Source organism: Lampetra planeri, unplaced genomic scaffold (assembly GCF_965212315.1).
Source record: "Lampetra planeri unplaced genomic scaffold, kcLamPlan1.2.h2 scaffold_441, whole genome shotgun sequence".
Taxonomy (NCBI): domain Eukaryota; kingdom Metazoa; phylum Chordata; class Hyperoartia; order Petromyzontiformes; family Petromyzontidae; genus Lampetra; species Lampetra planeri.
The window spans coordinates 12,501-28,663 of NW_027615264.1; the positions used below are offsets into that span (position 1 = coordinate 12,501).

The window sequence follows — 16,163 nt, forward strand, 5'->3', positions numbered from 1 at the left end:
CTGACTGAGTAACTGACTGAGTAACTGACTGAGTGACTGAGTGACCGACTGAGTGACCGACTGACTGACTGACTGACTGAGTGACTGACTGAGTGACTGAGTGAGTGACTGAGTGACCGACTGAGTGACCGACTGACTGACTGAGTGACTGACTGAGTGACTGACTGAGTGACTGAGTGAGTGACTGAGTGACCGACTGACTGACTGAGTGAGTGGGAGAGTGGGTGGGTGTTTGAGTGAGCGACTGAGTGAGTGACTGAGTGACCGAGTGAGTGACTGACTGAGTGACCGACTGACTGACTGAGTGACTGACTGAGTAACTGACTGAGTAACTGACTGAGTGACCGACTGACTGACTGAGTGACTGACTGAGTGACTGAGTGAGTGACTGAGTGACCGACTGACTGACTGAGTGAGTGGGAGAGTGGGTGGGTGTTTGAGTGAGCGACTGAGTGAGTGACTGAGTGACCGAGTGAGTGACTGACTGAGTGACCGACTGACTGACTGAGTGACTGACTGACTAACTGACTGAGTAACTGACTGAGTGACCGACTGACTGACTGAGTGACTGACTGAGTGACTGAGTGAGTGACTGAGTGACCGACTGACTGACTGAGTGACTGACTGAGTGACTGAGTGAGTGACTGAGTGACCGACTGACTGACTGAGTGAGTGGGAGAGTGGGTGGGTGTTTGAGTGAGCGACTGAGTGAGTGACTGAGTGACCGAGTGAGTGACTGACTGAGTGACCGACTGACTGACTGAGTGACTGACTGACTAACTGACTGACTAACTGACTGAGTGACCGACTGACTGACCGAGTGACTGACTGAGTGACTGAGTGAGTGACTGAGTGACCGACTGACTGACTGAGTGAGTGGGAGAGTGGGTGGGTGTTTGAGTGACTGACTGAGTAACTGACTGAGTAACTGACTGAGTGACTGAGTGACCGACTGAGTGACCGACTGACTGACTGAGTGACTGACTGAGTGACTGACTGAGTGACTGAGTGAGTGACTGAGTGACCGACTGACTGACTGAGTGAGTGGGAGAGTGGGTGGGTGTTTGAGTGAGCGACTGAGTGAGTGACTGAGTGACCGAGTGAGTAACTGACTGAGTGACCGACTGACTGACTGAGTGACTGACTGAGTGACTGAGTGAGTGACTGAGTGACCGACTGACTGACTGAGTGAGTGGGAGAGTGGGTGGGTGTTTGAGTGACTGACTGAGTAACTGACTGAGTAACTGACTGAGTGACTGAGTGACCGACTGAGTGACCGACTGACTGACTGAGTGACTGACTGAGTGACTGACTGAGTGACTGACTGAGTGACTGAGTGACCGACTGAGTGACCGACTGAGTGACCGACTGACTGACTGAGTGACTGACTGAGTGACTGACTGAGTGACTGAGTGAGTGACTGAGTGACCGACTGACTGACTGAGTGAGTGGGAGAGTGGGTGGGTGTTTGAGTGACTGACTGAGTAACTGACTGAGTAACTGACTGAGTGACCGACTGACTGACTGAGTGACTGAGTGAGTGACTGAGTGACCGACTGACTGACTGAGTGAGTGGGAGAGTGGGTGGGTGTTTGAGTGAGCGACTGAGTGAGTGACTGAGTGACCGAGTGAGTGACTGACTGAGTGACCGACTGACTGACTGAGTGACTGACTGAGTAACTGACTGAGTAACTGACTGAGTGACCGACTGACTGACTGAGTGACTGACTGAGTGACTGAGTGAGTGACTGAGTGACCGACTGACTGACTGAGTGAGTGGGAGAGTGGGTGGGTGTTTGAGTGAGCGACTGAGTGAGTGACTGAGTGACCGAGTGAGTGACTGACTGAGTGACCGACTGACTGACTGAGCGACTGACCGAGCGACTGAGTGAGTGACTGAGTGACGAGTGACTGAGTGACCGACTGACTGACTGAGTGAGTGGGAGAGTGGGTGGGTGTTTGAGTGAGCGACTGAGTGAGTGACTGAGTGACCGAGTGAGTGACTGACTGAGTGGCCGACTGACTGACTGAGTGACTGACTGAGTGACTGAGTGAGTGACTGAGTGAGTGACTGAGTGACCGACTGACTGACTGAGTGAGTGGGAGAGTGGGTGGGTGTTTGAGTGAGCGACTGAGTGAGTGACCGAGTGACCGAGTGAGTGACTGACTGAGTGACCGACTGACTGACTGAGTGACTGACTGAGCGACTGAGTGAGTGACTGAGTGACCGAGTGAGTGACTGACTGAGTGACCGACTGACTGACTGAGTGACTGACTGAGCGACTGAGTGAGTGACTGAGTGACCGACTGACTGACTGAGTGAGTGGGAGAGTGGGTGGGTGTTTGAGTGAGCGACTGAGTGAGTGACTGAGTGACCGAGTGAGTGACTGACTGAGTGACCGACTGACTGACTGAGTGACTGACTGAGTAACTGACTGAGTAACTGACTGAGTGACCGACTGACTGACTGAGTGACTGACTGAGTGACTGAGTGAGTGACTGAGTGACCGACTGACTGACTGAGTGAGTGGGAGAGTGGGTGGGTGTTTGAGTGAGCGACTGAGTGAGTGACTGAGTGACCGAGTGAGTGACTGACTGAGTGACCGACTGACTGACTGAGCGACTGACCGAGCGACTGAGTGAGTGACTGAGTGACCGACTGACTGAGTGAGTGGGAGAGTGGGTGGGTGTTTGAGTGAGCGACTGAGTGAGTGACTGAGTGACCGAGTGAGTGACTGACTGAGTGACCGACTGACTGACTGAGTGACTGACTGAGTAACTGACTGAGTAACTGACTGAGTGACCGACTGACTGACTGAGTGACTGACTGAGTGACTGAGTGAGTGACTGAGTGACCGACTGACTGACTGAGTGAGTGGGAGAGTGGGTGGGTGTTTGAGTGAGCGACTGAGTGAGTGACTGAGTGACCGAGTGAGTGACTGACTGAGTGACCGACTGACTGACTGAGTGACTGACTGAGTGACTGAGTGAGTGACTGAGTGACCGACTGACTGACTGAGTGAGTGGGAGAGTGGGTGGGTGTTTGAGTGAGCGACTGAGTGAGTGACTGAGTGACCGAGTGAGTGACTGACTGAGTGACCGACTGACTGACTGAGTGACTGACTGAGTAACTGACTGAGTAACTGACTGAGTGACCGACTGACTGACTGAGTGACTGACTGAGTGACTGAGTGAGTGACTGAGTGACCGACTGACTGACTGAGTGAGTGGGAGAGTGGGTGGGTGTTTGAGTGAGCGACTGAGTGAGTGACTGAGTGACCGAGTGAGTGACTGACTGAGTGACCGACTGACTGACTGAGTGACTGACTGAGTAACTGACTGAGTAACTGACTGAGTGACCGACTGACTGACTGAGTGACTGACTGAGTGACTGAGTGAGTGACTGAGTGACCGACTGACTGACTGAGTGAGTGGGAGAGTGGGTGGGTGTTTGAGTGAGCGACTGAGTGAGTGACTGAGTGACCGAGTGAGTGACTGACTGAGTGACCGACTGACTGACTGAGTGACTGACTGAGTAACTGACTGAGTAACTGACTGAGTGACCGACTGACTGACTGAGTGACTGACTGAGTGACTGAGTGAGTGACTGAGTGACCGACTGACTGACTGAGTGAGTGGGAGAGTGGGTGGGTGTTTGAGTGAGCGACTGAGTGAGTGAGCGACTGACCGAGCGACTGAGTGAGTGACTGAGTGACCGACTGACTGAGTGAGTGGGAGAGTGGGTGGGTGTTTGAGTGAGCGACTGAGTGAGTGAGTGACTGACCGAGTGACTGAGTGACCGAGTGACCGAGTGACCGAGTGACCGAGTGGCCGAGTGGCCGAGTGGCCGAGTGAGTGACTGACTGAGTAACTGACTGAGTGACCGACTGACTGACCGAGTGAGTGAGTGAGTGACTGACTGACTGAGCGACTGACTGACTGAGTGACTGAGTGAATGACTGACTGACTAACTGACTGAGTGACCGACTGAGTGACCGACTGACTGACTGAGTGAGTGAGTGAGTGACTGACTGAGTGAGTGACCGACTGACTGACTGAGCGACTGAGCGACTGACTGAGTGACCGAGTGACCGAGTGACCGAGTGACCGAGTGACCGAGTGAGTGACTGACTGACCGACTGACCGACTGAGCGACTGACTGAGCGACTGACTGAGTGACTGACTGAGTGACTGACTGAGTAACTGACTGAGTAACTGACTGAGTAACCGAGTGACCGAGTGAGTGACTGACTGAGTGACCGACTGACTGACTGAGTGACTGAGCGACTGACTGAGCGACTGACTGAGTGACTGACTGAGTGACTGACTGAGTGACTGACTGAGTAACTGACTGAGTGACCGACTGAGTGACCGACTGACTGACTGACTGAGTGAGTGACTGACTGACTGAGTGAGCGACTGACCGAGTGACCGAGTGACCGAGTGACCGAGTGACCGAGTGACCGAGTGACCGAGTGACCGAGTGACCGAGTGACCGAGTGACCGAGTGACCGAGTGACCGAGTGACCGAGTGAGTGACTGACTGAGTGACCGACTGACTGACTGAGTGAGCGACTGACTGAGTAACTGACTGAGTAACTGACTGAGTAACCGAGTGACCGAGTGAGTGACTGACTGAGTGACTGACTGAGCGACTGACTGAGTGACCGACTGACTGACTGAGTGACTGACTGAGTGACTGACTGAGCGACTGACTGAGCGACTGACTGAGTAACTGACTGAGTAACTGACTGAGTAACTGACTGAGTAACTGACTGAGTGACCGACTGAGTGACCGACTGACTGACTGAGTGACTGAGTGAATGACTCACTGACTGAGTGACTCACTCACTGAGTGAATGACTGAGTGACTGACTGACTGACTGAGTCACTGACTGAGCAACTGAGTGAGTGACTGACTGAGTGACTGACTGAGTAACTGACTGAGTGACTGACTGACTGACTGACTGACTGAGCGACTGAGTGAGTGACCGACTGAGTGACCGACTGACTGAGTGACTGAGTGAGCGACTGACTCAGTGACTGACTGACTGACTGACTGAGCGACTGAGTGAGTGACCGACTGAGTGACCGACTGACTGACTGAGTGAGTGAGCGACTGACTGACTGAGTGACTGAGTGAATGACTCACTGACTGAGTGACTCACTCACTGAGTGAATGACTGAGTGACTGACTGACTGACTGACTGACTGAGCAACTGAGTGAGTGACTGACTGAGTAACCGACTGACTGAATGAGTGACCGACTGACTGAATGAGTGACCGACTGACTGACTGACTGAGTGACCGAGTGACCGAGTGAGTGACTGAATGAGTGACTGACTGAGTGACTGAGTGAGCGACTGACTAACTGAGTGACCGAGTGACCAACCGAATGACCGACCGACTGTTTGAATGTTTGACTGACTGACTGACTGACCGACTGACCGAGTGACTAATTGACTGACCACCCACCACCACTCACCGCCAGTAGTAGCCCCCTAGCGAGCCGCATCACCGCTGAGTGAGTGACTGAGTGACTGACTGACTGACTGAGTGACTGACCGACTGACCGACTGACTAACTGACCACCCCCCCACCACCACTCACCGCCAGTAGTAGCCCCCTAGCGAGCCGCATCACTGCTGAGTGAGTGACTGAGTGACTGACTGACCGAGCGACTGACTGACCGACTGACTGACCGACTGACTGAGTGACTGAGTGAGTGACTGACTGACCGAGCGACTGACTGACCGACTGACTGACCGAGCGACTGACTGACTGACTGACTAACTGAGTGACCGAGTGACCAACCGAATGACCGACCGACTGTTTGAATGTTTGACTGACCGACTGACCGAGTGACTGACTGAGCGACTGACTGAGTGACTGACCGACTGACTAACTGACTGACCACCACCCACCACCACTCATCGCCAGTAGTAGCCCCCTAGCGAGCCGCATCACCGCTGAGTGAGTGACTGAGTGACTGACTGACTGAGCGACTGAGTGAGTGACCGAGCGACTGACTGACCGACTGACTGACCGACTGACTGAGTGACTGAGCGAGTGACTGACTGGCTAACTGACTAACTGAGTGACCGAGTGACCAACCGAATGACCGACCGACTGTTTGAATGTTTGACTGACCGACTGACCACCCACCACCACCACTCACCGCCAGTAGTAGCCCCCTAGCGAGCCGCATCACCGCTGAGCGAGTGACTGAGTGACTGACTGACTGAGCGACTGACTGACTGAGTGACTGACTGACTGAGTGACTGAGCGACTGACTAACTGACCACCACCCACCACCACTCACCGCCAGTAGTAGCCCCCTAGCGAGCCGCATCACCGCTGAGTGAGTGACTGAGTGACTGACTGACTGAGCGACTGACTGAGCGACTGAGTGAGTGACTGAGCGACTGACTGACTGAGTGAGCGACTGACTGACTGACTAATTGACTAAGTGAATGAGTGACTGACTGAGTGACTGAGTGAGCGACTGACTAACTGAGTGACCGAGTGACCAACCGAATGACCGACCGACTGTTTGAATGTTTGACTGACCGACTGACTGACTGACCGAGTGACTGACTGAGCGACTGACTGAGCGACTGACTGAGTGACTGAGCGACTGACTAACTGACCACCCCCCCACCACCACTCACCGCCAGTAGTAGCCCCCTAGCGAGCCGCATCACCGCGTAGATTCCCAAGATGGCAAGCAGAAAGAAACTGAATCCGGTGAAGATGCTGATCCAGGCTCCGGCGAAGATGTCGGTGTTGTTGAACGCCGAGAGGAGTGGCCACAGCCTCGCCGGGTCGGCCACAACGAACACCGACATGGCAAACAAGGCCAAGCCACAACCCTGTTGAATGTACACACACAACATCAACACTGAGACACATAGACTCACTGCACCATAGACTCAGCACTGCACCATAGACTCAACACTGCACCATAGACTCAACACTGCACCATAGACTCAACACTGCACCATAGACTCAACACTGCCACCCATAGACTCAACACTGCACCATAGACTCAACACTGCCACCCATAGACTCAACACTGCACCATAGACTCAACACTGCCCCATAGACTCAACACTACCCATAGACTCAACACTGCACCATAGACTCAACACTGCCACCCATAGACTCAACACTGCACCATAGACTCAACACTGCCCCATAGACTCAACACTACCCATAGACTCAACACTGCCCCATAGACTCAACACTGCCCCATAGACTAAACACTGCACCATAGACTCAACACTGCCCCATAAACTCAACACTGCCCCATAGACTCAACACTGCCCCATAGACTCAACACTGCACCATAGACTCAACACTGCACCATAGACTCAACACTGCCCCATAGACTCAACACTGCACCATAGACTCAACACTGCCCCATAAACTCAACACTGCCCCATAGACTCAACACTGCCCCATAGACTCAACACTGTCCCATAGACTCAGCCTGCCCCATAGACTCAGCCTGCCCCATAGACTCAACACTGCCCATAGACTCAACACTGCACCATAGACTCAACACTGCACCATAGACTCAACACTGCACCATAGACTCAGCACTGCACCATAGACTCAACACTGCACCATAGACTCAACACTGCCCCATAGACTCAACACTGCACCATAGACTCAACACTGCACCATAGACTCAACACTGCCCATAGACTCAACACTGCCCCATAGACTCAACACTGCACCATAGACTCAGCACTGCCCCATAGACTCAACACTGCACCATAGACTCAACACTGCACCATAGACTCAACACTGCCCCATAGACTCAACACTGCACCATAGACTCAACACTGCACCATAGACTCAGCACTGCCCCATAGACTCAACACTGCCCCATAGACTCAACACTGCACCATAGACTCAACACTGCCCCATAGACTCAACACTGCACCATAGACTCAACACTGCACCATAGACTCAACACTGCCCCATAGACTCAACACTGCACCATAGACTCAACACTGCACCATAGACTCAACACTGCACCATAGACTCAGCACTGCCCCATAGACTCAGCACTGCCCCATAGACTCAACACTGCACCATAGACTCAACACTGCACCATAGACTCAACACTGCACCATAGACTCAACACTGCCCCATAGACTCAACACTGCCCCATAGACTCAACACTGCACCATAGACTCAACACTGCACCATAGACTCAACACTGCCACCCATAGACTCAACACTGCCACCCATAGACTCAACACTACCCATAGACTCAACACTGCCACCCATAGACTCAGCACTGCACCATAGACTCAACACTGCCCCATAGACTAAACACTGCCCCATAGACTCAACACTGCACCATAGACTCAACACTGCCCATAGACTCAGCACTGCACCATAGACTCAACACTGCCCCATAGACTGAACACTGCCCATAGACTCAACACTGCACCATAGACTCAACACTGCCCCATAGACTCAACACTGCACCATAGACTCAACACTGCACCATAGACTCAACACTGCCCCATAGACTGAACACTGCCCATAGACTCAACACTGCACCATAGACTCAACACTGCACCATAGACTCAACACTGCACCATAGACTCAACACTGCACCATAGACTCAACACTGCACCATAGACTCAACACTGCCCCATAGACTCAACACTGCCCATAGACTTAACACTGTCATAGACTCAACACTGCACCATAGACTCAACACTGCACCATAGACTCAACACTGTCATAGACTCAACACTGCCCATAGACTCAACACTGTCATAGACTCAACACTGCACCATAGACTCAACACTGCACCATAGACTCAACACTGCACCATAGACTCAACACTGCACCATAGACTCAACACTGCACCATAGACTCAACACTGCCCATAGACTCAACACTGCCCCATAGACTCAACACTGCACCATAGACTCAACACTGCCCCATAGACTCAACACTGCACCATAGACTCAACACTGCCCCATAGACTCAACACTGCACCATAGACTCAACACTGCACCATAGACTCAACACTGCCCATAGACTCAACACTGCACCATAGACTCAACACTGCACCATAGACTCAACACTGCCCCATAGACTCAACACTGCCCCATAGACTCAACACTGCCCATAGACTCAACACTGCCCATAGACTCAACACTGCACCATAGACTCAACACTGCCCCATAGACTCAACACTGTCATAGACTCAACACTGCCCCATAGACTCAACACTGCACCATAGACTCAACACTGCACCATAGACTCAACACTGTCATAGACTCAACACTGCACCATAGACTCAACACTGCACCATAGACTCAACACTGCCCCATAGACTCAACACTGCCCCATAGACTCAACACTGCACCATAGACTCAACACTGTCATAGACTCAACACTGCCCCATAGACTCAACACTGCACCATAGACTCAACACTGCCCCATAGACTCAACACTGCACCATAGACTCAACACTGTCATAGACTCAACACTGCCCCATAGACTCAACACTGCACCATAGACTCAACACTGCCCCATAGACTCAACACTGCCCCATAGACTCAACACTGCCCATAGACTCAACACTGCACCATAGACTCAACACTGCCCATAGACTCAACACTGCACCATAGACTCAACACTGCACTATAGACTCAGCACTGCACCATAGACTCAACACTGCCCCATAGACTCAACACTGTCATAGACTCAACACTGCCCCCCATAGACTCAACACTGTCATAGACTCAACACTGCCCCATAGACTCAACACTGCCCCCCATAGACTCAACACTGTCATAGACTCAACACTGCACCATAGACTCAACACTGTCATAGACTCAACACTGCACCATAGACTCAACACTGCCCCATAGACTCAGCACTGCCCCATAGACTCAACACTGTCATAGACTCAACACTGCCCCATAGACTCAGCACTGCCCATAGACTCAGCACTGCCCCATAGACTCAACACTGCCCATAGACTCAACACTGCACCATAGACTCAACACTGCACCATAGACTCAACACTGCACCATAGACTCAACACTGCCCCATAGACTCAACACTGCCCCATAGACTCAACACTGCACCATAGACTCAACACTGCACCATAGACTCAACACTGCACCATAGACTCAACACTGCCCCATAGACTCAACACTGCCCCATAGACTCAACACTGCACCATAGACTCAACACTGCACCATAGACTCAACACTGCCACCCATAGACTCAACACTGCCACCCATAGACTCAACACTACCCATAGACTCAACACTGCCACCCATAGACTCAGCACTGCACCATAGACTCAACACTGCCCCATAGACTAAACACTGCCCCATAGACTCAACACTGCACCATAGACTCAACACTGCCCATAGACTCAGCACTGCACCATAGACTCAACACTGCCCCATAGACTGAACACTGCCCATAGACTCAACACTGCACCATAGACTCAACACTGCCCCATAGACTCAACACTGCACCATAGACTCAACACTGCACCATAGACTCAACACTGCCCCATAGACTGAACACTGCCCATAGACTCAACACTGCACCATAGACTCAACACTGCACCATAGACTCAACACTGCACCATAGACTCAACACTGCACCATAGACTCAACACTGCACCATAGACTCAACACTGCCCCATAGACTCAACACTGCCCATAGACTTAACACTGTCATAGACTCAACACTGCACCATAGACTCAACACTGCACCATAGACTCAACACTGTCATAGACTCAACACTGCCCATAGACTCAACACTGTCATAGACTCAACACTGCACCATAGACTCAACACTGCACCATAGACTCAACACTGCACCATAGACTCAACACTGCACCATAGACTCAACACTGCACCATAGACTCAACACTGCCCATAGACTCAACACTGCCCCATAGACTCAACACTGCACCATAGACTCAACACTGCCCCATAGACTCAACACTGCACCATAGACTCAACACTGCCCCATAGACTCAACACTGCACCATAGACTCAACACTGCACCATAGACTCAACACTGCCCATAGACTCAACACTGCACCATAGACTCAACACTGCACCATAGACTCAACACTGCCCCATAGACTCAACACTGCCCCATAGACTCAACACTGCCCATAGACTCAACACTGCCCATAGACTCAACACTGTCATAGACTCAACACTGCACCATAGACTCAACACTGCCCCATAGACTCAACACTGTCATAGACTCAACACTGCCCCATAGACTCAACACTGCACCATAGACTCAACACTGCACCATAGACTCAACACTGTCATAGACTCAACACTGCACCATAGACTCAACACTGCACCATAGACTCAACACTGCCCCATAGACTCAACACTGCCCCATAGACTCAACACTGCACCATAGACTCAACACTGTCATAGACTCAACACTGCCCCATAGACTCAACACTGCACCATAGACTCAACACTGCACCATAGACTCAACACTGCCCCATAGACTCAACACTGCACCATAGACTCAACACTGTCATAGACTCAACACTGCCCCATAGACTCAACACTGCACCATAGACTCAACACTGCCCCATAGACTCAACACTGCCCCATAGACTCAACACTGCCCATAGACTCAACACTGCACCATAGACTCAACACTGCCCATAGACTCAACACTGCACCATAGACTCAACACTGCACCATAGACTCAGCACTGCACCATAGACTCAACACTGCCCCATAGACTCAACACTGTCATAGACTCAACACTGCCCCCCATAGACTCAACACTGTCATAGACTCAACACTGCCCCATAGACTCAACACTGCCCCCCATAGACTCAACACTGTCATAGACTCAACACTGCACCATAGACTCAACACTGTCATAGACTCAACACTGCACCATAGACTCAACACTGCCCCATAGACTCAGCACTGCCCCATAGACTCAACACTGTCATAGACTCAACACTGCCCCATAGACTCAGCACTGCCCATAGACTCAGCACTGCCCCATAGACTCAACACTGCCCATAGACTCAACACTGCACCATAGACTCAACACTGTCATAGACTCAACACTGCACCATAGACTCAACACTGCCCATAGACTCAACACTGTCATAGACTCAACACTGCACCATAGACTCAACACTGCCCATAGACTCAACACTGTCATAGACTCAACACTGCACCATAGACTCAACACTGCCCCATAGACTCAGCACTGCCCCATAGACTCAACACTGTCATAGACTCAACACTGCCCCATAGACTCAACACTGCACCATAGACTCAACACTGCACCATAGACTCAACACTGTCATAGACTCAACACTGCACCATAGACTCAACACTGCACCATAGACTCAACACTGCCCCATAGACTCAACACTGCCCCATAGACTCAACACTGCACCATAGACTCAACACTGTCATAGACTCAACACTGCCCCATAGACTCAACACTGCACCATAGACTCAACACTGCCCCATAGACTCAACACTGCACCATAGACTCAACACTGTCATAGACTCAACACTGCCCCATAGACTCAACACTGCACCATAGACTCAACACTGCCCCATAGACTCAACACTGCCCCATAGACTCAACACTGCCCATAGACTCAACACTGCACCATAGACTCAACACTGCCCATAGACTCAACACTGCACCATAGACTCAACACTGCACCATAGACTCAGCACTGCACCATAGACTCAACACTGCCCCATAGACTCAACACTGTCATAGACTCAACACTGCCCCCCATAGACTCAACACTGTCATAGACTCAACACTGCCCCATAGACTCAACACTGCCCCCCATAGACTCAACACTGTCATAGACTCAACACTGCACCATAGACTCAACACTGTCATAGACTCAACACTGCACCATAGACTCAACACTGCCCCATAGACTCAGCACTGCCCCATAGACTCAACACTGTCATAGACTCAACACTGCCCCATAGACTCAGCACTGCCCATAGACTCAGCACTGCCCCATAGACTCAACACTGCCCATAGACTCAACACTGCACCATAGACTCAACACTGCACCATAGACTCAACACTGCACCATAGACTCAACACTGCCCCATAGACTCAACACTGCCCCATAGACTCAACACTGCACCATAGACTCAACACTGCACCATAGACTCAACACTGCACCATAGACTCAACACTGCCCCATAGACTCAACACTGCCCCATAGACTCAACACTGCACCATAGACTCAACACTGCACCATAGACTCAACACTACCACCCATAGACTCAACACTGCCACCCATAGACTCAACACTACCCATAGACTCAACACTGCCACCCATAGACTCAGCACTGCACCATAGACTCAACACTGCCCCATAGACTAAACACTGCCCCATAGACTCAACACTGCACCATAGACTCAACACTGCCCATAGACTCAGCACTGCACCATAGACTCAACACTGCCCCATAGACTGAACACTGCCCATAGACTCAACACTGCACCATAGACTCAACACTGCCCCATAGACTCAACACTGCACCATAGACTCAACACTGCACCATAGACTCAACACTGCCCCATAGACTGAACACTGCCCATAGACTCAACACTGCACCATAGACTCAACACTGCACCATAGACTCAACACTGCACCATAGACTCAACACTGCACCATAGACTCAACACTGCACCATAGACTCAACACTGCCCCATAGACTCAACACTGCCCATAGACTTAACACTGTCATAGACTCAACACTGCACCATAGACTCAACACTGCACCATAGACTCAACACTGTCATAGACTCAACACTGCCCATAGACTCAACACTGTCATAGACTCAACACTGCACCATAGACTCAACACTGCACCATAGACTCAACACTGCACCATAGACTCAACACTGCACCATAGACTCAACACTGCACCATAGACTCAACACTGCCCATAGACTCAACACTGCCCCATAGACTCAACACTGCACCATAGACTCAACACTGCCCCATAGACTCAACACTGCACCATAGACTCAACACTGCCCCATAGACTCAACACTGCACCATAGACTCAACACTGCACCATAGACTCAACACTGCCCATAGACTCAACACTGCACCATAGACTCAACACTGCACCATAGACTCAACACTGCCCCATAGACTCAACACTGCCCCATAGACTCAACACTGCCCATAGACTCAACACTGCCCATAGACTCAACACTGTCATAGACTCAACACTGCACCATAGACTCAACACTGCCCCATAGACTCAACACTGTCATAGACTCAACACTGCCCCATAGACTCAACACTGCACCATAGACTCAACACTGCACCATAGACTCAACACTGTCATAGACTCAACACTGCACCATAGACTCAACACTGCACCATAGACTCAACACTGCCCCATAGACTCAACACTGCCCCATAGACTCAACACTGCACCATAGACTCAACACTGTCATAGACTCAACACTGCCCCATAGACTCAACACTGCACCATAGACTCAACACTGCCCCATAGACTCAACACTGCACCATAGACTCAACACTGTCATAGACTCAACACTGCCCCATAGACTCAACACTGCACCATAGACTCAACACTGCCCCATAGACTCAACACTGCCCCATAGACTCAACACTGCCCATAGACTCAACACTGCACCATAGACTCAACACTGCCCATAGACTCAACACTGCACCATAGACTCAACACTGCACCATAGACTCAGCACTGCACCATAGACTCAACACTGCCCCATAGACTCAACACTGTCATAGACTCAACACTGCCCCCCATAGACTCAACACTGTCATAGACTCAACACTGCCCCATAGACTCAACACTGCCCCCCATAGACTCAACACTGTCATAGACTCAACACTGCACCATAGACTCAACACTGTCATAGACTCAACACTGCACCATAGACTCAACACTGCCCCATAGACTCAGCACTGCCCCATAGACTCAACACTGTCATAGACTCAACACTGCCCCATAGACTCAGCACTGCCCATAGACTCAGCACTGCCCCATAGACTCAACACTGCCCATAGACTCAACACTGCACCATAGACTCAACACTGTCATAGACTCAACACTGCACCATAGACTCAACACTGCCCATAGACTCAACACTGTCATAGACTCAACACTGCACCATAGACTCAACACTGCCCATAGACTCAACACTGTCATAGACTCAACACTGCACCATAGACTCAACACTGCCCCATAGACTCAGCACTGCCCCATAGACTCAACACTGTCATAGACTCAACACTGCCCCATAGACTCAGCACTGCCCATAGACTCAGCACTGCCCCATAGACTCAACACTGCCCCATAGACTCAACACTGCACCATAGACTCAACACTGCCCCATAGACTCAACACTGCCCCATAGACTCAACACTGTCATAGACTCAACACTGCACCATAGACTCAACACTGCCCCCCATAGACTCAACACTGTCATAGACTCAACACTGCCACCCATAGACTCAACACTGCACCATCGACTCAACACTGCACCATAGACTCAACACTGCACCATAGACTCAACACTGCCACCCATAGACTCAACACTGCACCATAGACTCAGAGAGAGAGCTGGTGAGCGAGATTTGGTGAGTTGGTGAACAAGTTGGTGAGCGAGTGAGTTGGTGAGTGGGTGAGTGAGTGAGTGAATGGGTGAGTTGGTGAGTGAGTTGGTGAGTGAGTGAGTGGGTGAGTGAGTGAGTGAGTGGGTGAGTTGGTGAGTGAGTTGGTGAGTGAGTGAGTTGATGAGTGAGTTGGTGAGTGAGTGAGTTGGTGAGTGAGTGAGTTGGTGAGTGAGTGAGTTGGTGAGTGAGTGAGTTGGTGAGTGAGTGAGTTGGTGAGTGAGTGAGTTGGTGAGTGAGTGAGTTGGTGAGTGAGTGAGTTGGTGAGTGAGTGGCTGAGTGAGTTGGTGAGTGAGTGGCTGAGTGAGTGGCTGAGTGAGTGGCTGAGTGAGTGGCTGAGTGAGTGGCTGAGTGAGTGGCTGAGTGAGTGGCTGAGTGAGTGGCTGAGTGAGTGGCTGAGTGAGTGGCTGAGTGAGTGGCTGAGTGAGTGGCTGAGTG

At 51.2% G+C, this 16,163-nt stretch overlaps 1 protein-coding gene across 1 annotated transcript in view; it reads right to left on the reverse strand.

The window, feature by feature from the left end:
• Nucleotides 1-16,163, reverse strand: part of LOC144741149 (uroplakin-1b-like) — a 34,110-nt gene that overhangs the window by 8,288 nt on the left and 9,659 nt on the right. The window contains 1 exon segment of the mRNA XM_078623776.1: nt 6,672-6,872. Coding sequence (XP_078479902.1) covers nt 6,672-6,872 — 201 coding nt within the window.